At 47.7% G+C, this 22,419-nt stretch overlaps 1 protein-coding gene across 1 annotated transcript in view; it reads right to left on the reverse strand.

Moving 5' to 3' along the window:
- Positions 1–1,494: 1,494 nt before the first annotated feature.
- The window catches only part of LOC119462019 (uncharacterized), a 28,284-nt gene continuing 7,359 nt past the window's right edge, over positions 1,495–22,419 (reverse strand). Inside the window, 22 exon segments of the mRNA XM_049672698.1 lie at positions 1,495–2,456; positions 4,872–5,111; positions 6,607–6,653; positions 6,748–6,823; positions 7,234–7,275; positions 8,506–8,689; positions 9,183–9,355; positions 10,197–10,313; positions 11,124–11,334; positions 12,777–12,957; positions 13,548–13,791; positions 14,600–14,786; positions 14,868–14,981; positions 15,143–15,169; positions 15,171–15,302; positions 15,608–15,686; positions 16,260–16,522; positions 17,191–17,393; positions 18,085–18,376; positions 19,288–19,540; positions 20,185–20,456; positions 20,953–21,126. Coding sequence (XP_049528655.1) covers positions 2,377–2,456; positions 4,872–5,111; positions 6,607–6,653; positions 6,748–6,823; positions 7,234–7,275; positions 8,506–8,689; positions 9,183–9,355; positions 10,197–10,313; positions 11,124–11,334; positions 12,777–12,957; positions 13,548–13,791; positions 14,600–14,786; positions 14,868–14,981; positions 15,143–15,169; positions 15,171–15,302; positions 15,608–15,686; positions 16,260–16,522; positions 17,191–17,393; positions 18,085–18,376; positions 19,288–19,540; positions 20,185–20,456; positions 20,953–21,126 — 3,591 coding nt within the window. The 3' untranslated portion in view covers positions 1,495–2,376.

The raw sequence follows: 22,419 nt of genomic DNA on the forward strand, positions 1-22,419 counted from the left end.
ACACAATGTCGAACCTTATCAAATTCCGTCATGTTGGCGTTTTGAGCTAGTCAGAGTGTGAGCCAATCAGCGTGGACAAGCTGGCGAATTCGACAATGGGGTAAAATATGAGTGTCCAGAATGGTTTAGAATAGCATTCAGGGCTACGTCCTTTGTAGGCAAACACATCACGTGTACTGGAAGTGCCGGTATGGACTACTCAAGACGACGGCCATGATTCACACAATATGGATAGATCTCAAAGGCACGGCGGACTCGCTGAAGCAAACGATAAGCACGAAGCAGAGTTAGCTAGAATTGCCGCAAGCTGCTGTACAACCACTTTCCCAAGGAAGAGGGCAATACTCCGGAGCATGGGCAAGGTGTGCTCCTAAATTGAGTTTGTCGATGACTTGATGCGGCTTGGTTTGAGCACGTTTTGAATCGAGTTTGCCGCCACAAATGACATGTCTGTCTGTGCAGCTTTCTCTTAACTCTTTCGTTACCGCTAGAAATGTGTTTTTTTTTCGGTGCTTTTAGGTTTAAAACATTTGATTTCAATACGTATAGTAGTCGCAACGTATACTGCGATACATAAAATTATAGCATGAATACTCGTGTATTGAATGGATGTATAGCACTAATAATTTATCAGACAACTGTTTTAGAATTCTCATGGGAAATTTCAAGGAAGCACCTCGAGGAACATGAATGAAAGTAATAAGTTGCTATCTTTAGTATAACTACTTAGAGTAACAAAATCTGAAATATATGAACTGTGCACGGGGTTTCTAGTTTCCAACTTTTGCGAGTAAGATTACGCAAAAAAAATATTATGAAGATTTGGTAGCATCAATAGTAGCCATAGTGATGACCATGCTATGCGGAAAAGCAGTAGCTTCGCAAATGTGAAAACGGACAAGTTCCTATTGTACAGGGAGCACTTGTTTCTACTCATTGCAGCAGGCACGTGGTTTGTTTTTTGCTGCCGTCTTTAGGCTCGCGAAGCAATTGTTGTCAGGTCAGGGAGGATGGAGAAACCTCCTCATACTTGATTATTGCGTTCGATCAGCTATTCTGTGCAAGCAAGGTAGTCTAGCATGCGTTCAACTGGCGTGGGAGCCTTCACATGCTTCATTCAGTTCCTGTACAGTGCTGCACAGTAATGTGGCGAGTAGGGCAATATTGTGCAGTAATGAATAAGGACACTTGCATAGGCGGTGTTCAGAATGTAAGCGTTTAGACAGCTAGTCAAGCTTCGGCTGAAGGTCGGTGACACAGATTTTGCGAAAGGCTTGCTGGACGCTCTTGTAGCAGTTCTAAAGAGATGTACATGGATGCGAACTAAACATCGCCAGCATAACGTGCCAAAAGTAGAATTGTATTATGTCAGCCTCGAAGAAATCTTGTTGCCTAGCCGCGTGGTGGTAGACTTTCTTGCCAGAGGGTTCCTTGCGTGTATTGACGAAAAAAAAAAAAAAAAAACACACCCCACACACACACACACACACATTGTTTGGGCGAGAATTTTGTATATTAGTTGGTTGCTTGATGACGTTTTATTTAGGCTGGAGTCCTTCGAGGTCTTAGAACGCAATAACATTGCGCATCGTTCAGCTCTCGAACGTTTACTGCATGCGACGTTGAAGCTAATCGCGAAGATGTTTCAGCTGCTGAATCCAACCGAAGTAACGAATTGTTCTCACAGAGGCTTCTTTGTTCGTGGTCACTCGTTTTTAATGACGCCTTTGCATTTTGCAGAGAGTCTTACAAACATGGTGACATCGCGAAGCGATCGTTTAGGACCACGTGTCATTAACTGAACTGAGATGCGGCGGCTTTGAGTTTCCCGATGAAGGCTCTTCGCAGCAAGCGCAATCTGTAGTCACTTATTCTTGCAACGCCGCACATTCTGTAGTCACAATATAACCAAATTACGGGTAAGCATAACATAATTAACCTCATCGTGTATGTCGAAAGTGCTGCGTTTGATTGTTCAATAAGTTGAGCCAGAGGCTGTCAAACGATTATTATTTCACAAGTCACCTACTAGATACACGGGCGATAGTAATCTTGGTCTTATAAACGAAGGATAAGTTCAGATAACAAAACATTACTATAAATTGGAAAATTGTCATATATGTACGCTGCAAACAACAACGCTGTCTCAGCGACCGCAAGCGTTACAATGACACGATCTACGGCTCCTGAGCGTAGCTCGCGAGTCCTCGCCCAAATAACCACGCAATTTTTACATAATTCACAGCATTCGTTCGTTTCTCCTTATTGCTTTTCTGTCCGCCAAAGCAAGTATACGAGCAAGAAACGTTCTCAACGCGTAAACGCCGTGGCTAGCCGGTGTCGACGCGTAGACACCGTGGTTAGCCGGTGTCGAGGCTACTCCGCTCCGATGCAGCAGCCTTTCCAGATGGCGGCAGGAGCCTCAGCGTCCTTGTACACAAGCCCGTCGTAGGTGGCTGAGAAAAAGAGTAAAACGGAGGAAACAAGTCCGCTAAAGCCTATTTTTCAACAAGAGAGATACAAGAATAACGAACGCTGGCAAACGGGCACTAACGGAAATGCTAACTTGCACGGTACTGACAGATTATTGTGAATACGAAATACGTCACTTCTGCACACGTTTTGGGGATGGAAGGGGTTAGGAATGTGCCAGAACACGGTACAAAAGCGCAGGACTGGTGGAGACCCCTACTTGAAATTCCTGCACTAACTCCACAGGACGTCATAGGCTATTGTAGTGCCAGAAGCCTGACTTGCTCAATTGTTTGTTAACAACAGATTATTTTCTGTTCTTAACCCCACCTCATCATCAGCATCGCCATCATCATCAACACTACCGCCACCACCATTACCACCACCAGATTATCATGTACTTTAGTAGATGGATCAACGCTAAACAATTGGAGACCTTGTCTTACTTCTCAGTAGCAAAAAAATAAAAATAAAAAAGTGAGAAATATATTTAATGTGTATTTTACAGACCAGGGAAAGACGAGTCAACAGCGGTTGACATCGAGGAAAGACAAGGTCTTCTTGGGCGCATTAGTGTACCATGTTGTTTGTTATTCAGATTGCACTACCTTCGGGATCAGTCCACACATACTTGAACTCAAGTATTTACATGATGCACGAAGTAGTTTTACATGATGCACGAGATCCAAGACTGCACTGTCTCCGGGATCGGCCCATATTTTTCTGTTGAGTTAAGTCACAGTTCCGTATCCGGTTATAGGCGCGCGCGCAGTTTTAACGAGCGCGACTGGGTTTAATTTCGGCCTCGTTGCGCTAATTACGCATTACTATTGTTCCGCACATAGCTCTATGCTAACTTGTTGCATCCTTTTTGTTTTAAGTTTGATTTCGACGCCTTTTTCTTTGTCATTACGTGCGCTAGAAGGCATGAAATAGATTTATTTTGTCGAAAGTGGTCAGAAAGTGGCAGCTAGATACCCAGATCCCACGTACCCCAAATCCATTTGAAGTCGCCAAAGAACTTGTTAAAAAAAAAAAATCACACTCACACGAACATGCGACAAAATTCGTGGCGCCTAAGTGACGTTAGAGTTCGGATGCTCACAAAAGTTAGAACAGGGATAGTTCATTCTTTTCTTCTCTTTTTTTTCTCTCTATTTCTTTTCGTGGAAGAAACGCAAGAAGTGTTCTGAAAGAGTAGTCTGGTAGTTTAGACCCGGCAAAGTTAAGTCAAAAGGTTTGAAAGTAGTCCTGAGTTGAAAATGTATTGGTGGTAGATACGAAATGTGCAGGGGAAGCATCAATGGGTGGTAAGCGATCGCTCACTTGCACATAAGTAAGTGTAGGCTTCGCTGCGCAGCTACCAGCGTTGTGGCAAAGCTTACACCGCAACACTAGTAGCTGTGCAGCGAAGCCTACATCAACAGATGTGAGGGTGAGTGAGAGTCATCGTAAAAAAAAAAAAAAAAAAAAAAAAAAAATGTTGCAACGTCATTAGTAGCGCATATTTCACAGGCGGTCTTTAGATAACTGCTGCAGCACAAGAATCCGAAGTTTGGTTAGTTGGTTTGAAGTTTCCTGCAAAAACGCCTGTCGCCTGCTCTGTTTGTGCGTAGAAGTGCTAAAGAGCAGTCGCACTCGATGCTGAAGTCGCAGTTAGGCATTGTATTAGTCGAATAACGATAAAAAAAAAAGCTATTCATTCTCGGCCAGTAGCACATATTTTTGCGTCACCACTGCGAGCTGGTCGGTGCTGTGCCGACCAGGTCGAGGAGTGGATCTTATTTCGCCTTCGCTGCGATACGTTTTTTTTTTTTTTTTTTTTTTGGCAGAGGACACATTATTGGCACGGATGGGCCGCGTTGACGAAGGACTATGGGTTGCATAATGCATTCCAGTGCTGAAGGCTCGCCTTAGTTCTCGGTCCTACGCCATTCTCCCTCGTGCGTGTTTTCTTAATTATTATTATTATTATTATTATTATTATTATTATTATTATTATTATTATTATTATTATTATTATTATTATTATTATTATTATTATTATTATTCGTGACGCGCTTTTAAGGTTTCATTAAGGTTACGAGATAAAGTGGGTAGCTATACCAAAGTGAGGACGTTAAATAACTAAGCAAAAAAAAAAAAAAAGCCACGGAGAAACCAACGGCGTACTGTAGTTGTCGACATTTCCGTTGCATTATAACTAACTAACTAACTAACTAACTAACTAACTAACTAACTAACTAACTAACTAACTAACTAACTAACTAACTAACTAACTAACTAACTAACTAACTAACTAACTAACTAACTAACTAACTAACTAATAACTAACTAACTAACTAACTAACTAAACTAACTAAATAACTAAATAAGTAAAAGCGTGAGTGTGGAGAGACCTTTCCAATCGCCAATGATGAGGTCCTTGGAGAGGATGTCGGAGCGCGTCATTGCTGGCACGATCAGGCTGGGCACGAAGTTGGCGCGGCTGAGCGAGACGTTGGCCGCGCGGCCTGGCACCAGCGCCCAGTGGGTGCCGTCCGAGCTGGCCAGGAAGGACTCGCCCGACGAGTCGCAGGCCAGCATGCGGCTAGACTCCGGGTCGAAGCCCAGCAGGTGGTTCACGAACGGCTCCAGGACTGCCGTTCACGGCCAAACGTATTCATGTCACTATAGTATACATATAGGCTCAGCGCATTCAGGCCGGAAAGCGACTAGGACATCGGAACATACAGGCGAGACGGGTTGATAGCTTGAAACAGATCTACTGAGGGAATACAGCGCTGCGCGGTGAATTTAATCGCACACTTGACTAGTTGTTTCTGAACACTTTTACGATGGTTGAAACGTCGTTTAACAAAGCAACTAAGCTTTACGTAACAATAAGCACGCTCCTATAGTGCCGAGACAGACAGAGAGAGAGAGATTCTCATAAAAAGGAAGACTGCAGTAACTAGTAAATGTCTCACTGATGGCGGACTCCACAACCTACAGTGCTGACGAAGCCAGAATGACGCCACTAAACTTAATCGTTGTTTTACATGACCATCGTAGCGCTAAAAGGAACATTCGAATACGCCATAAGAAAGAAGAGACAAACACTGTCGTCTAGTTACCCCAGCGTTGTTACTACCCAGTACATATTAAGAACTAGCCCAATCGTCCATCCTACTGAAGAGTACATTTTGTAAGTGTATAAGATCTCAACTTTCTTAATATAGACTCTTACGTCTCGTCAACGAATCAATAACAATAAGTTATCTGCTCATTGGCAGATTCAGCGATAATTAAGCTGTTCTTTCTTTCCCCGGGCTTTGTTGATTACTATTTGCATCAACCACTAACTAATCGTCTAACGTTGCGCCGGTAGAAGACTCGCTATATCATTGACTTTCCAAGTTTCTCGTGAGCCCCCCATTAAAGACACACTGATTACGATAACGACAAAAAGAAAAAGGCGAAAGCTTGCACTAGGCCACGCAAAGCTCAAGACACAGTGAAGCTGGCCGGTTGATTGCGTCTCTTGGTTGTAGCTAAGTTGAACTTGGCTATGTCGAGGTTTAAACTTCGTTGTAGCTAGGCCTATACTCGTGTACGTCATCTGTGATAGTACTGGAAAGGTTAACGGTGGTAGCGCGACGGTGCGGGGGAGCATGACGGCATACCAGCTGTGGCGGCGGTGATAGCGCGGCGGTGGCGTGATGGCGCAGCGCACCTTTCCAGTACTACCGCAGCCTTTCCAGTACTAGCACAGATGACGTACACGAGTATAGGCCTAGCTACAACGAAGTTTAAACCTCGACATAGTCAAGTTCAACCCAGCTAACCAAGAGATGCGATCAATCGGCCAGCTTCGCTGTGTCTTGAGCTTTGCGCGGCCTAGTGCACGCTTTCACCTTTTTTTTTTCTCCTGGCTCAGCGCGCTGCTGAGAGAAGAGAGGCGGGGGTCGGTATAGGAGGGAGCTGGAGAGGAGGAGACCGCGTGCACATGCGCCGCCGTCCTGGTTGTCATGGCTACGGCGCGGCAGTTTCTTGATACGAACCACACATTACGGCTCGCTTAAACAGCTTCGCTGTTAAGAAATCGACTTAGTGAGTCATAAAATGCACAGATATAAGTAAAGAGATACGTACTTATCCAAGTTTTTCCTCCGTCGTTGGAAGAGAAGCAGGCCAAGTGACTGAAACAAAAATGAATGGCGCTCAGGGTGGTTCTCACTACACATCTGCCGCCATAGCAAGCGGGTTAAATGTGTAACTTGGGCGTGAACGCACTCTGTCTTTCCGTGGAAGTCGCAGAAGTAGACGATGTTGTTGATCGTGTCCACTGCAAAGTGGCGCGTTTTCTTGGCTGAATGAAAGAGAAGAGGCGCTGCTGTGAGTCTACTGACAGTACATAAAAAAACATTATGCGCTCTTTTGTCATGTTTCGAGCGAAATGAGCAAACACTGAAAATCAAGAATGGTAGCACAGCAGTACAAAACCTAAAGTCCTATCATGCGGTTATTTCAAGTAAATCTCCTCGTAACATTATAAATAACATTATTCCGCTGTATACTATAATAGAATGAGAATAGGAGAGCCTCGATCAGTACTAAATAACAAAAAAATATGGAGGGGTATGCACTCTGTTGTGGTTTCTGAGTGAGATGATGTTGCAAATTCCTGTAGTGCACACGTAGGCCTATCGCCTAATACTGCCTGAAAAAAAAAAGAAGACAGTAGGGAATGCATAAGAGTAGGCATAAATGTATACGCACTTTTAACATGCGAGTACCAGGTGTTGTCCTCTTCACAAGCAACTGAAAAATAAAAGTCAACTTCAGTGCCTGCTATAGTACTCTCAAGAAAGGCATTGAACATCTGTAACGTGGTGAACTTGCAGCAATAATTGTCGAGGCACCCCATTACCTCCACTGCTTTACATAGGCCGCGTGTTGCTGATGTGCACTCACCAGCGGCTCACAACACGTTTTGGCACGTCAGAAATGACTGCTGCACCGATAAAGGCTAACGAACCGATAAGATAAGGGCCCGCACAACGATCGATAGATCAGTATATTGTAGGTGTAACGTTAAGAGACAGGAAGAGGGTAGTATGACAAACATAAAGCGTGCAAGCGTAGCTGATATTCTGGTTGAAGAAATGTATATACGGGGCAGGTCATGTAATACGTGGAGTAGGTAACCGGCTGTATATTAGAGTGACACAATGGGTGACAATGGAAAGAAAACGCTGGAAAGAACGACCGACGATTACGCGGTGTGATGAGATTAGAAGCTTAGAATATTAAAATGATGGTGAGGGCTAGCGTAGTACAGGGGAAAGTGGAGATAGCTGGGAGATGACTTCGTCCGGCAGTGGTCATAAAATAGGCTGCCGCTGTCGATGAACGATGCTCATGGTGCACCTGTGTCACACGGGCCATTTCGATCGCGATCGACACTGATCGGGATCAAATTTCTCGATCGCGATTGGCTCCTTTGCGTTAACTGAGAAAGGGAGCACCGCCGTATGAGCGGGGTATTACTCACAGGTCCCGCTACATTCGTCCTCTTTGTGGCTTTTGTCCAAAAATTTCGCAACTTTCCAGAAAGGCGTGCAACGCAAAAAGCATTTCGCTCACAGCGTGTGCCTTCTCACCAGAAATATCGCATAGTGGGATCTTGAATGAATGAAATACTCAATTAATAATGAATTAATTGAAACAGATCCACTGGGATATCTAATTAATTATTTATTAGTAAATTGATTATTTGAATGATTAATAATTAATTAATACTACGCCACAAGGTTGCATCCACGCTAACAACATACGGTTCCTTCGTGCTCGTACCGAAGTATCGGTATAAAATGGCACTATTTTTATTCGGCCCCGGCCGAAATGCAACCGCTGTGACCTTTGTAAATTGCACATTGCAAGTGGCCACATTGTAAGTGGCCACATTGCAAGTAGGCCACCTTGCAATGTGGTGACACGATGACTAAGTCTAGTATCAGATAGTTCTGTTTGACGCGTCTAGCATAATACCTCCGTGCTCCTGGTCCAACTCCTCGATGTAACATCCGTACAGCTCGAGCTGCATGCCGACCAGGAGTTCGTCCTCCATCTGCGGGTCGGACGCCTCCTCAATGACGAAGCGGATTTGGCGCGCCTGGATTGTCTTCTCGAGCCGGTCGATGGCCACGCCGTTCTTGTGGTCCAGGGTTCGAACCTGTGTGCCCAAAACAGCGCTTCGACATGAAAAGCTGCCTCAGCTATACAGCTAGTTTTTTCACTGTGAAACACGTATATATAGCCCTAAAACAGATAAAAATTTACAAGCACCCTTACACCATGGAAACAATTATAAGCGTCAGATCTCTCTATTTTTCTAAACCACATCCTCTAAAACAACAAGAAACGCTCTACATTGTTCGTAAGCACGCAAATGTGTACCACAATGAAGGCGCTTTCGACGTACACGATGTATATTCGGCGCGCACTTCTCTCGCGCTGAGCAAGAAGCCAATGGGCTGCGCACTATACCATGCGCGTTACCATGGTGTCACAGGTTTTGCCCGACCTCACCACGCGGTCATCGCGCAGTGTAGCACGGACGTGTCGACGCTTTGCGGCGTCGCATGTATACGTCGAGGCACGTTCCATGAGGTTACCGTATCTACAGAGGCGCGTTCTTTGCTGCAGCACGCGGCGTCATTTCTTACGTCTCCGTGTTTGTACCAGTCCTGGCCGTTGTCGCTGTAGAGCAGCCGGTACTTGGAGACCCGGCGCGAGCCCGGCACGTACACCACCTCCACCTGGGACACCCTGGTGACGCGCATAAAGTTCACCTGCAGGTAGTCGTGCTGCAGGCTCGACTTCACGGCGGGAGACCATACTGCACAGTCACGTGGGGCGACGAAAGGACGCGAAATTAGTGGCACAAAGAGAGAATGAGAGAAAAGAAAAAGAGCTCTTAATAGGAAAAAAAAAGGCAGGCACGTCTACCGGATGCTGCGTAAATAGAAGCGCCGGGTATACATGATTGTTCCCGCTAAACCGCGCTCATTCGCTCGCACTTGAATTCTCCACAGGGGTGGAATTTCGCGGCGGACGCAGTTCATGTCAAGTTACTTGCATACTGTGCCCGAAATAAAGGAAACGTACGCCTGGTCTGCAAAGACGCCGTAACAAACAAACAAACAAACAAACAAACAAACAAACAAACAAACAAACAAACAAACAAACAAACAAACAAACAAACAAACAAACAAACAAACAAACAAACAAACAAACAAACAAACAAACAAACAAACAAACAAAACAAACAAACAAACAAACAAACAAACAAACAAACAAACAAACAAACAAACAAACAAACAAACAAACAAACAAACAACGAACAAACGAACAAACAAACAAACAAACAAACAAACAATAAGGAACGGTATAGCGCCTTCTGTCATTGTTAGGACGAAACCCAACACTGGCTTTGTTTGGCCGTTAAAGCGTGCTTTCCCTTAAACATCTGTGTTGTGGGGTTAAGTGGTTCGATAGCGCGGTAGGAGGCTTCTTTCCTGCATAACCAGCTTACTGAACCAAAAATATTTGTGCAGTTCGAAAAACAATGACAACGGTTCACGGCGCAGTGAAACGACAGGCGGTTTGGACAAACACGACGCGAGCCAGCGCTGCACGGGATCTCCCTGTAGAAACAACCGATCGTGTGATATACGTACCACTGGATCCGCCCTTGCGCACTTCCCACGGCGCGTGCAAGGTGTCGGCTGCCGACGAGGCCGTTATCTGACAGTTTTCGATTAGTCCACTCTGCAGTCCCAGCTCGAAGACGCACTCTGTGAAAGCAGTTTAACGGAAACAAGAAAGTAAAGAAGAAACACTGCACGCGCTTTTCAGACGTGGTAGTCGGGACAGTACACACACGAATCACCCCAGAGATGGCACGGCTGCCACTTTCTTCGCGGAAGGAGGAATACCCAGTGTAACGGAATGACAATAAAAAATTAAATATAAGTACAATACGCACCACAGAACACGCGATTGGAAGCACGGATAAGTGCCTTTTATACTCCAGGCGAATTTCTGCCATCATCGCCGTAGTCGTGATGTTCCGTATATAAAGTGCACGTGCGATAAGACTCTATCACGCTCCGTGGGGGCGTAAGTATGCTGTAGGCGCGAGGGAAAGCGTGAGAGGGTCAGCCGAGAAGGATGGTGACTTGATTCCCGTCGTCTTCCCCCTAGCCCAGAGTTGTGCAAGAAAGGGAGGGGGAGGCAGGTGAGCGGGCGTCTCGAATTCTAGCCCGGCCGTTACTGTGCATGGCGCGGCCAAGCGCGGCCGCGCGTGCCCTGTCTTGGAGATAATCTGCTGTAATCTGCTACAAAGTTTCAGTATCCAAAACGCCCTATTATTACGGGCTTTTTTTCTGACGCATTCGCTCGTACTTCAAGAGCGAAATTCTACACGTAGGCTATATCTACACATTCCCAAATTAGACTTTTGACGCGGCCCGAAATTTTGTTCCAGTTGGCCTTTAACAAATTTGCAAGGAACCTTGGAAGCGCGTGCAAGCGCATTTTGTTCCCCCCTTGATGCCTCCTTTCCGTTGCGTGAAACACAATGCACGTAGTCAGCATGCACAGACCATTGCTGTTGACTGTGAAGACCAAGTGGCTGGTGTTGGCGCAGGGCAGGCCCTGCGCCTGCTTCTGGGATCCCCTGGAGGTCTGGTCGCACAGCACCCTGTACGGGATGGTGGCTAGCGTCTCGCCCTTGCCGTAGCCACGTTTGTTCTCCGGGTCCACGGCTAGCGTCATGTTCAGCTCCACTTGGTCGGCGAACATCAGAGTGGGCAGCTGCGCGGTTATAGAGCCGTGACTTAGGGCATCGCGGTTCACGCCACGTCGCAACGAAGTCGGCTTTTCCGCAGAGCTTCACTGCTGCACGCGGAAGCCGCTTAGGTGGAGGGTTACCATGTAAGGACGTTAAGAGGAAGCGTAAGCTCGGGCCCAACTCCAAGGTCGCCGATTAATATACACGTAAAACGCAGCACTGGTTTTCTGAGATAACTCCTGGGCCGATTTTAACGAAATTTGATGCGATTGAGAGAAAAAAAGTTAAGATATACTGACTGTTGAAGCGGAATTTTGATCTTGAAGCTTGGAATTTGTTTGAAATGTTTGCCAAAGATTGGTAAGCTTGAAATAGAAGTACGATGTTTACAACTACGTAACTCTGCACCGAAAACGGATATCGCAGTTCTGTAAGCCGCCTTCGTTAGGACATCCAAAACAGACAAATTTGATACATTGATTTATATCTTAAGTGAATTCGTTACAATGTTTACGAGAGTTCTGCAAAGTGAGTGGTGTTTTGAGAGCCATGTAGAATACGTGAATTTTGCTATGTATACTACACGAATTTCGTCCTCTTTAGCTGCACTATTAGATGTAACTTACAGAATAGTGATATCAATTTTCATTGCTGAGTTAGCGGGCTCTAAACTTCATAGTTTCGTTTTTCTAAATTTTGCAATTTTGACCATTTTTATTTAAAAATCGACAGCCTAAATAAAAAAAAATTCCTTTCTACAGTCGCTACATTTTATCTTTTTCTTTCAAATGTAAGAAAGCTCATCAAATACGGTGCAGTAGTTGCCGTGAAAGACAATTTCTCCTTTCCCATGTATTAAGAGCTATTTACTTATAAATTACTAACCTAGATCACTCACTCACTCACTCACTCACTCACTCACTCACTCACTCACTCACTCACTCACTCACTCACTCACTCACTCACTCACTCACTCACTCACTCACTCACTCACTCACTCACTCACTCACTCACTCACTCACTCACTCACTCACTCACTCACTCACTCACTTTGCCTAAGAAATGAGTAGCAGGCGTCACCCATGATGCGAACCTGTCTTGCACACACATTTAATAATAATAATAATAATAATAATAATAATAATAATAATAATAATAATAATAATAATAATAATAATAATAATAATAATAATAATAATAATAATAATAATAATAATAATAATAATAATAATGCGACAGAAAATAGAGCACTCTACCTGTTGGTCCGGACTACCAGTGGCTTTTGTGTTTTTCGACCTTCATTGTATTTTCAATATATCGCGAATCTCACAAAGCGCACGCAATTAAAGCAGCAACTAGCTCGCTTTCTAGCGTAGTTTACTATCATTAGCTCACTCTTTGATGTCGTTATTTTATCTTTTCGACGGAAGGAACGCAGTCAGAGAGGAAAGCCCTTGGCACCCACCTCGATGTCGACGCCGGTGCTAGTGTTCCTGACGATAGGTTGGTAGTGGCTGACCGACACCACGTCAACCAGCGACTCGAAAGTGATGAAGAAGGGCAGGAACAGACGGAACACGAGCTTGCTCGGCTCGGAGGTCGAGTCGTCCGAGTGACGAATATAGGCCGCGATGGAGACCCGGTCCCTGCGCGCGGGAAAGTTTCGGACTTTATGTTGACACTGGTCCGGCGATATATGGAAAGTAACTGATACAGAAGTTTAGTGAACCCGCAGTTAGTACTTTTTCGGAGCGTTGTAAGAAGTGGTCACAGTACCTCAGTTCCACCTAGTTGATTATGCATGTCCATGGCATCAGCCGCGGTGCATGCATTTCAATGGAGACTAAATAAAGAAATAATACAAAGCAACTGAACCACTGTGCATACCGTGCTTTGGTTGGACATTAAAGGACCACAGGTGGTCCATGTTAAACCGAAGCCCTTCGCTAAGGCGTTGCTCATAGCCTACTGCGAAGTTTCGGGACTCTTTAAACCCCACGCTTTATTTTTTAAACATTATGGCACGTAAGGACGCCATAATCCTCATAGTGGAAACGTGTCCACCTAGACTGTTTTTTTTTCTTTAGCTCGGGTTGCCACGCGGCATAACTGTAGGCTGCTCGTCTAGAAACACTTGTATACACGGTGACAATTAGGCGAGAAATTTCGACGCGGGTTGTTCTTGAATTTTCACTAAAGCGGATGTTCGCCGTAAAAGGACGGGAACTACGCTCACTCCCTCTCGTAGACGCGGGTGTCGTCGACCAGCACCCGGGCGTCAACCAGCGCGCTCTCCTTTCCCGTGCGTACGATGCGCAGCATGTGGGTGGCCGTGGCGCGCCAATGGAGCGCGCTGACCTGCAGCGTCACCGGGTGACGGCTGCCGTCGTCGGCCACCGGGTGGTCGGTCATCTCGGCCAGCACCTCCACCACCAGGTCGTCGTCTCCCTGTTGCAGTTTGCCCCGCACGTGGCTGTAGCCTGGGACGCGAAACGGAGGACGGGCAATGTCGCGGCGAGAAAGGAGCGTGAATGATGCGAATCTTATATATACCAGGAACAGGTTTTTCTTACATTACAAGTCGCTCACAACGTGATCCAAAAAGGACAGGTCCTATATTCTATATTATGACGGCTCGTAGTCTACTGCGCTCTAACCCCTGCGGCTGTGATGTAACAAACTACGATTCACAAGTCGTTGTTGACGCAAACGCTGGGCGATGTCAATAATTATCAACGTTACAAGTGTAAAGTGTATTTCGCTTTCGTTGATCACGCTCACATCAGAACCAAGACTGACTGTATAGCTTATCTGGAAGAGACAGAAGTCGAGCATGACCTTTGCCGACGTACCGAAATCGTGTCAAAGAACCCGCGGGGCCTTCTCATCATCGACGCTCGGCACTTTGTATCGGTGTCGTAACCCACATGAGTGTGTAACGCGGTGCCAATGAAAGATGGCGATGCCACGTGATCTCATTTAAAGCAGATAGCTGCTTCACTCCGTTCACGCCCAGAGCTGCTCTCGAAGACGTACTAAGCTCTGGATGAAGCTGCTTATGGGCAATCATTCCAGCAAACGAGACTTGTGTGAAGCCTGTGCTATCCTTCCATGTCTCTTCGTCGTATCGAAATGTAAGCAGTTGGATAATCAAGTATAACGCAACGGCATAACCCTGTAGGAACTAAGACGGCACTACTCCTTCCCTTAAGGAAAACCTTTGCCGCGAGTTCAATTACCAAGGAAAAAATCAGAGCGATGGAACTGAGCGCAGCGGTGGCAACCGACCTGGGTTGGCATAGAAGCCCAGCGACGCGGACGCCCTGTCGGTCTGCACGCTGGCAAAAGACGACGTGAGCGTGACGTTCAGAGGTCGGCTGCGCCAGCAGGGAATGTTGCGGCCCACGGCCTCCACTCGCAGCCCGTGAAGGTTCACGATGCCACTCTTCTCGTGCACGGCGCCTCGGGCCTCGACCTGCGCATGCGCTCGACTTTTATTCGCGCTTCCGCGCCGCGCGGCATTCGCTCTTTGCTACACAATAATGCAGCCTCGTACGTGCAGCTCGGCCATGGTTCCCCTCGCCAGGGTGATGTTGAAGGGGATCCAGAGCCGCTGTCGAACTCGGATGTCCGTAGGACCCGGGTTAGAAGACTTGACCTGAGGATCGCCCTGTAATGTCACCCGACTGTGTAAGTATACGCACACTACACCGCGTCATCCAGCGTACGCGGTTGGTACTGGTTGTGTAGTACTAATAAGGGTGTATAGCTATCGAAGCCGCTGAGTCTGCTCATTTAGGCACCTGTAGTGGGCCGTTCCCAAGCACGTACCGTTCCCAGTGTCTGGTCCGGCACATCGGCGATGCGCAGTCGGGTGGTGGCGGTCTTTCGACTCGATTGTCCAGAGACATGCGGTGGCGGTCATGCTGACCTCCATTCCTGGTAGCAGGCTCGAGTTCCGTTTAAGCAGCAGCGGTACCGTGAACCTCAGCTGCGGGCAGAAATGTGAAATGGTCATCCGGCCGGGCACCGTTTTCGATTGAATGGTCGGCCGCAGCATTTCTGACGACCGCTCTAGGGTATTGACGTATGTGTAGAAAATGGGTTGGAGTGTAGGATACGAATTACAGTTCTGTTCAGCATTTGTTAATGCCAATAAATGAACAAATTTCTGACTCAAGGTTATGGGCAAATTGTACGAATATTATATAATTGCCGTTATTGCCACACTGCATTGATACATCGCCTTTATCTTATACCGTGAATCGGCCAACGAACAGCACGGAGTTTTCTTACCATGTTTTCTTCCTCGGTCTTCCGTTCGATGTACGAGTTGCAGATCAGGTGCAAGTCGTAGTGCCCAAATATTCTTTTTCTGTTGGAGAAATTGAGAAAAAAAATTACGGGTTATGAAGCACATTTGGGCTGTCTTAGTTCTGCTAGAGAACTTATTCAGTTTAAATAGGTTCCTTATGTTACGTGTGTTACAAATGCCATTTCAGAGCGCCTTGAAGTCCTTAATTAACCATAGCGTTATTTTCGAGGGTCAGGAAAGCCAGTCCATTGTGTTGCGGGCACATGTTGCTTCTCGATCAAGTGCCTGTCGTCTATGCAAGGCGCACTATCGTAGTCTGAGACAGGCTCTAGTTAACGGTTGTAACCAAGCACCCCTGCCCATGCAGTAGCAGGATGCCATAACCACTGAGCCTCCACGGCGAGTGCGTCAGCAGGTGCAATTTCAGTAGTGCGAAAGCTTAGCTTTGTCGAAGAGGGCTAGCAGGTTACTTGGACTGAGAGGTGTCGTTAACGGTGCTTCAGTACGGCCGATGTCGCACTATATCGGATGTGAGGAAGTGATCAAGTTTGCCAGAGGAAACCCTTAACTCTGAGCTCTTCGCGACAGTTCTGCAGGCAACGCGCGCTACTCGCCTACGGCGCAACAACTCACGCTGCTTTGACGGGCAGTTTGTCCCACTGGCTGGGCTTGACGCACGGGTAGTTCATGCCCAGGTGCGAGACCCCCTCGTGGCACAGCTCGAAGTCGTCCATGGAGGCGGCCCCTTCGTCCAGCGTTAGGTCAAAGTTGAGTGTGGATGCGGTGAACGGCTCGAGTTCGAGGAACAAGGTCATCAGGAGCATCGCCCCAGGCGCGAGGCTGTGCAGGGTGGGCTCGTGGGGGCCGACCATCATCTGCCGAGGCGGCTTGGCAAGCTGTGCAGCCAGACGGAAGGGGACAGCGAGGGGGTCATCACTGCTTCCACGAGGATTGTGACATGGGCTGTTCAATAAAGCTGACAGTTGGAGTTGTAATTGGGTATGGGGTCGCCGTAATTGGAAAACTAGAAGAAGCCTGGAAAGAACTGGAAGGATTGAACAAGCGCTCCCGTCCTTTGCCGTTCTGGATCTACTTGTTCTGGAGTCGCGCTGTTTTCTAGTAACAGTGGAGAACGCACTGCGCTGCTGTACGGTCTACTCTGCTGACTTAGCAACGTACTTCTGACGGGGAGTTGTGGCTACGATCGCTCATGGGTCGCTATAACCGAAGCATTATTTTCCTGTTCACTGTCAGTGCAACTGTCGTAGCGGAATCAACTTAGATATGAACACCGAACCAAACGTGGAAGTGAACGGCGGTGTTTTCCACTTCCACCTATATTTCTGCTCAGGAAACGTACACACACACTCTAGCGGAAGTCCTAGCTCTCTGGACCGTAGTCAATCCTACGTATACCTACCACTGATCGGCTCTGCAAGTATGATGCCTTCCGTCGGGCTGTTTTCGTTCAGGCGATATTGATAACGCGCGCGATTTCTACTCCCGCCGCGGATTATAATCATTCAGTCTGCTGAGTGCGACGGGCACGTAGAACCGCACCCACCGTTTCGTCGTGCTGCGGCGTCCGCGCAGCGGCGCCGCTGGCCACGGGCACGGTGAGGCTCTCCTCGAAGTTGCCCTTGGAGCCGTACGAGATGCGGCACTTGAGTGCCTTGTTCTTGGTGGCCGTCTCCTTGACGCGGATCATGACGGAGAACACCACCGTGTTCGGGTCCAGGTCCTTCACCGTTCGCATGGGGTACGTGCCTGAGCGAGAACGACAACCCTCAGACCAGCACCCATACCGTGAACCGCTGGAGCGGTAAACGTTTTACCAGACAGTGACAACGTTGGGTTAAAGGGACTCTTAAGGACTGGAAGAGTGTGGTTACGCATTCCCTGAGGGTAGCCGTCACCCCTTGACGGTCGTTGGAAATATAGTCACGGATCTAACTCCACTGTTGCTAGCTGTTACAATGCACACATTTTTTTTTGGCGTAACATTACCTATACTTTTCTTTCTCTCTCTTTAGCCGGGGTAGCTGATGGTTTTCTCGTTATCACGTCGATCTTTATTATTAATAGCGGGTGCCCAAACGCTGGCTCTTAACGTAAGCGAAGTTTCGTCAATACTAGCCGAAATATATTACAGAGAATATCTCCTAATGACTGGCTGTCTATTCTAGGGCCAAAATATGGGCATTTGGATCGGCGCATTTCAATGGACACTACACCCAGTCACTGGACTTCAGCCTATACCAGCATCGTTCGCATGGCAAAATTTCAGCGCTAAATTTTGTGTCCAATGTTTTATCGAAGAGCTCGAACAAAAGGCGCAGCTTTGACCACTGTATAGTCGCACTTTTAACATGCAGAATGTTCATCAAGTACATTAAGGAGCCTGATAATGCTGAACTGACGCTGACCTCGAAGGAACCAGAAAGCATATCTTCCTCACCGACGTTCGCGAGAGCCTGCAGGGCGATGGAGGCCCTCTTGTTGCCGTCGTTGGGGTCGTCGTGGAGCACGTACGTGGCCGGCGTGTCGGGGTCCAGGCAGGGCATGGTGTCGCCCACCGACTTTATTTTGAGCACGCAGACGCTCACGTCGGTGCTCGCCGTGCTCACTTCGACCAGGTACAGGCCCATGCTGCGTGGCGGCGCCTTGAGCACCAGCTCGAACTCGGCCACCATGCCCGGAACGATGGGCGACGTCCACAGCGGCCGCGTGTATGCGAAGATCGGGTTGTTCTGCGCGAGAACGCGCGGCAGGGCATCAGCCGTCAGCAGAGCTTAGGGTCCATTTCATGGAAGGGTACTGGTTTGGGTTAATTGGTAACAATTCTTGATAAGCGACAGACATTGCTGCTTGTGTCTGTCGTTTCCTAGTCCTCGTTTCAAGTTGTGCGCGAATAACATTTATCATGTCCATTTCATGACGTAGAAAGGAGCAGCCAGCTACCGGAGTGCAAGATATGACGTCTCTCTTTGAAATATTTGCATACCTGAAAAGTAAATGTCGCCAAACAACTGTCACCGTCTTTCATTTCATTTCAATGATTTGCCTCTGCCACTTGCTCCTTTTTTTTCTCGTGTACATTGCGGACAGAGCTCAAAGGTCCAGGTTAGTGAAAATAAGTGAATGCAGTGAAGTTTCGGAGAGTGGCACTTCTGGAGAAATAAAACAATGAATAACTCTGGAAGCGGGGTGGTGGTAAGAGGCGAAGAGATCGGACGGCTATTGCTGCATTATTACTCAGAACAAGTGCTCATGTTATTACGTCTACTTCGTTACAACTATCGTCATTACTTGCGCGTGCCGTCCTGCGTTCGTCAATCATCGCGGCGAAGTGGTGATTCAAAACAGACAGTATCTCTCATCGTGCTTATGTCTTTAGGCGTTTACTTAAGACTTAGGCCAAATTGTGTGTTCAACTTGCTGAATCTCTACGCGATCTTTCCCAACCCCTTCTTCGACCCTTCGGTCATTCAGTTGACATACAGTTCATGAGAAGATCAATGGCTAATTAGCTCGTGATACCGCAGTGCGACCGAATGTGTTCGATCGAGCTGTTCAGCCTTTCTAATCAAACCAGGCTTGCTAGACAGGCCAGCTGCGAAGTGTTCTCGAACGTAGGGTAAGGAGGTGCACGAAAGCGCACCCGGAGCAAGTCCTTGGAGGGCCCTCTGGTGGCGGCAAACTTCTTTTCCTCGGTGAAGACGCTCTTGCCGCCAATGGACACGGTGGTGATGATGGCGTACGGCGCCCCGTTGGCGAACTCGGCGTCATCCTGTATGGTGGCCACGAAGTTGATGATCATCTTGCTCTCGGTCACGTTGGCCAGGCTCTTGGGAATATGCGACACCGTGCCCAGAGACACCTGCCCCGAGTCCGTGTCACTACGGGTCGGGTTGCTGCGATCGACGGATATGAACGAGAAGATTCTCAGCTTAATTTCACTCACGTCATTTATTAATTCACTCACTGGCTCTCTCGTACTCACTCGCTATATTTTCCCTCACACTTAACTACTAAATTACCTACCAACCTGAGTTACCTCTCGCTCACTCGTTCGCTGTCAGTCACTCCCTCGCGCATTCGACTGCCTCTTACGCTTAATTGCTGGCGTACTTATTTGCTCACTTTGCATCTTTGAAAGAATTGGCGCAAATCAAGGAAAATGAGGCACAAAGAGGGCTATATATATATATATATATATATATATATATATATATATATATATATACACATATATACGAGGTCGCGGGATCGAATCCCGGCCAAGGCGGCCGCATTTCGATGGGGGCGAAATGCGAAAACACCCGTGTACTTAGATTTAGGTGCACGTTAAAGAACCTCAGGTGGTCCAAATTTCCGGAGTCCCCCACTACGGCGTGCCTCATAATCAGAACTGGTTTTGGCACGTAAAACCCCATAATTTAATTATATATATATATATATATATATATATATATATATATATATATATATATATATATATATATATCCTCTCTGCAGCACGCACGCACTATAAATGCAACGCGGGATGCTTTCTTACAGCTTGGGATAGCTGACACCCTCCATGTTGACCGTGTCGCGTACTGCTTGCAGACAGGGCATGGCTCGGCCCACGAAGGACAGCCTGGCGCGGCACACGTGCAGACCGGGCAAGCTCGGGTTGTTCTGGCCCGCCACGTCCACCGTGATGTTGGCGTGCGTCGAGCCCGCTGGCATAGAGACGACCACGTCCAGCGCCACCGCCCCGCTCACGTACAGCTCCCGCCATCCGACCGCGTCCAAGATCTTCACGTCCGGGTTGTACATGTAGCGCTGAAAGGAGAGTCGACGGCACTCACGATATCGTGCCACTTGCTGAATGCAGACCGCGCACCTGGTTATTCCGCGTCACCTGAGCCAGTTAAGAGACTTAAATGGTTTAGTTGGTTGTTGGCTTGATGAAACGTGGTTAAATCGGCGCGTGTAAGGACGGAACAAAGAAAGAATGCACGGACGACAATCGCCGAACATCAATTGAATTTCGGCGATTGTCGTTCGTGCATTCTTTCTTTGTCCCGTCCTTACCCGCGCCGATTTAACCATGTTTCACCAACCCGAACCAGTATTCACAAGTTTTCTAAAAAGCAGTTTCTAGGTAAAGGGCGCTGCCAATACGTGGACATTTATTATAGTGTGTTTTCTGAAGTTCCTTCTAGCTTTAGCAAGTACTGTTAATCACCAATTCGGTGGCAGTGCACAGTTGGTTAACGAAAACTACAACCTCGGAGTGTATACGTTACGAATCATGTGGCATCTGCACGCCGTATACCTTAGGTTCGAGGGTGAGCGCCTCGAAAGGGACGAGCAGCCCGTCGTCTCCCTTGCCGACCTTCATCTTGATGGGGAACAGGTTTCCCTCCTTGAGGTTCACGTCCATCGTGTAGTCTACGTACACGAACACCTCCAGCACCAGAGTGTTCTCCCGGGCAGAGCTCACCGCACGCTGCACACAGCGGAACGAGGCATGCGTGTTCGCGTCAGAGTATGCGAATCAGTGACGCGCCAGGTGTTGACTGACAAGGCGGTGTTATTGGACTGCTTGCAGATACTACAAGCGGTGTACGAGAAAACAAAATACGAAAACAACAACATTCATATCGTTGGGGGAGACGACAGGGGAGAGGGACCTCCTGACTCATGTTTCACACCCGTTATCGTTTGGAGTGGTTTTTACAACTCTGTGTACTTTAACACCAGAGGACGAAAAAAAATGCAGCAGATCCAACGAGTTGGAATCTATATGCAGTGAAGCTTTGTGTGAGTGCATAAAGAGTCGAAGCACGCACACGCACACGCACACGCACACGCACACACACGCACGCACGCACCCACATATTAAACCGAGCCTTTTGTTAAGCGGAGTTGGTGACTACTAGCGAGTAAGACGGACGCCTTGAACGCACCATGGTTTCAGAGGCAGCATGCGCATACGTAGGTATCGCAATTCGAATCCAATCTATTCGCAAGATGCGTTTACTTCCTCATTACCGTGCAGCCATGGATGCGCGAAGGCGAGCTTTCCGGTCCTTTTACAGCGGAGCTGTTAGAACCGCGCTATAATGATTATTCCGTCGTCCGCAGCTTCGCCGAGCTGGGGGAGAGAGAGCTGAGAGAGAGAGAGAGAGAGTGAAAGCAGAGTATAAAAATAGCATCGCGCAGCATAGCGGATGCGAGGTGGATAGGAGGAGTGAGGCAGGTAGCAGTGGGACGCGTAGAGCTGCTGCCGACGTCGACCGCGTTTCCTCGCGTTCGCGCCGAACGCGTCCGGTGTCCGTGACTGCAGCCGATGCCTCTGGCGGCGGCTCGGCAGGTTTCGACCAGAGAACTGGACCCTCGTCACTTCCGAAAGACTGAAGCGAGAGCTAGGGAAGCTGAAACCTAGCGTCGCAGAAGAGAACATCTTAGCATTCTCAATCTACACTGGCATGTAAAAACAAAATTACGGGTGGCTCTGCTATCGCAAACACCAGAGACCAGCGGAGATGGGGGAAGCCCAGCAAAAGTTAGACTAAGTGTGTGGTTTGCCACTACTTTACTAGGCTTTTCCCAGCTCCGCTGGTCTTTGGTGTTAGCGATAGCAGAGCCACGCATAATTTTTTTATTTCTTTCCCCTGAACGGCCGGTGCCGCCACTGCCGCGGACGCGCGGAGGCGAGCGTCATCTGGTGGTGCTGCAAGAAACCCAGCGGCGCGCGTGCTCGGCTGTGATTGGTTGGGCTATTCGGCAAGGGGGGCAG

Source organism: Dermacentor silvarum, chromosome 8 (genome assembly GCF_013339745.2).
Source record: "Dermacentor silvarum isolate Dsil-2018 chromosome 8, BIME_Dsil_1.4, whole genome shotgun sequence".
Classification (NCBI taxonomy): Eukaryota; Metazoa; Arthropoda; class Arachnida; order Ixodida; family Ixodidae; genus Dermacentor; species Dermacentor silvarum.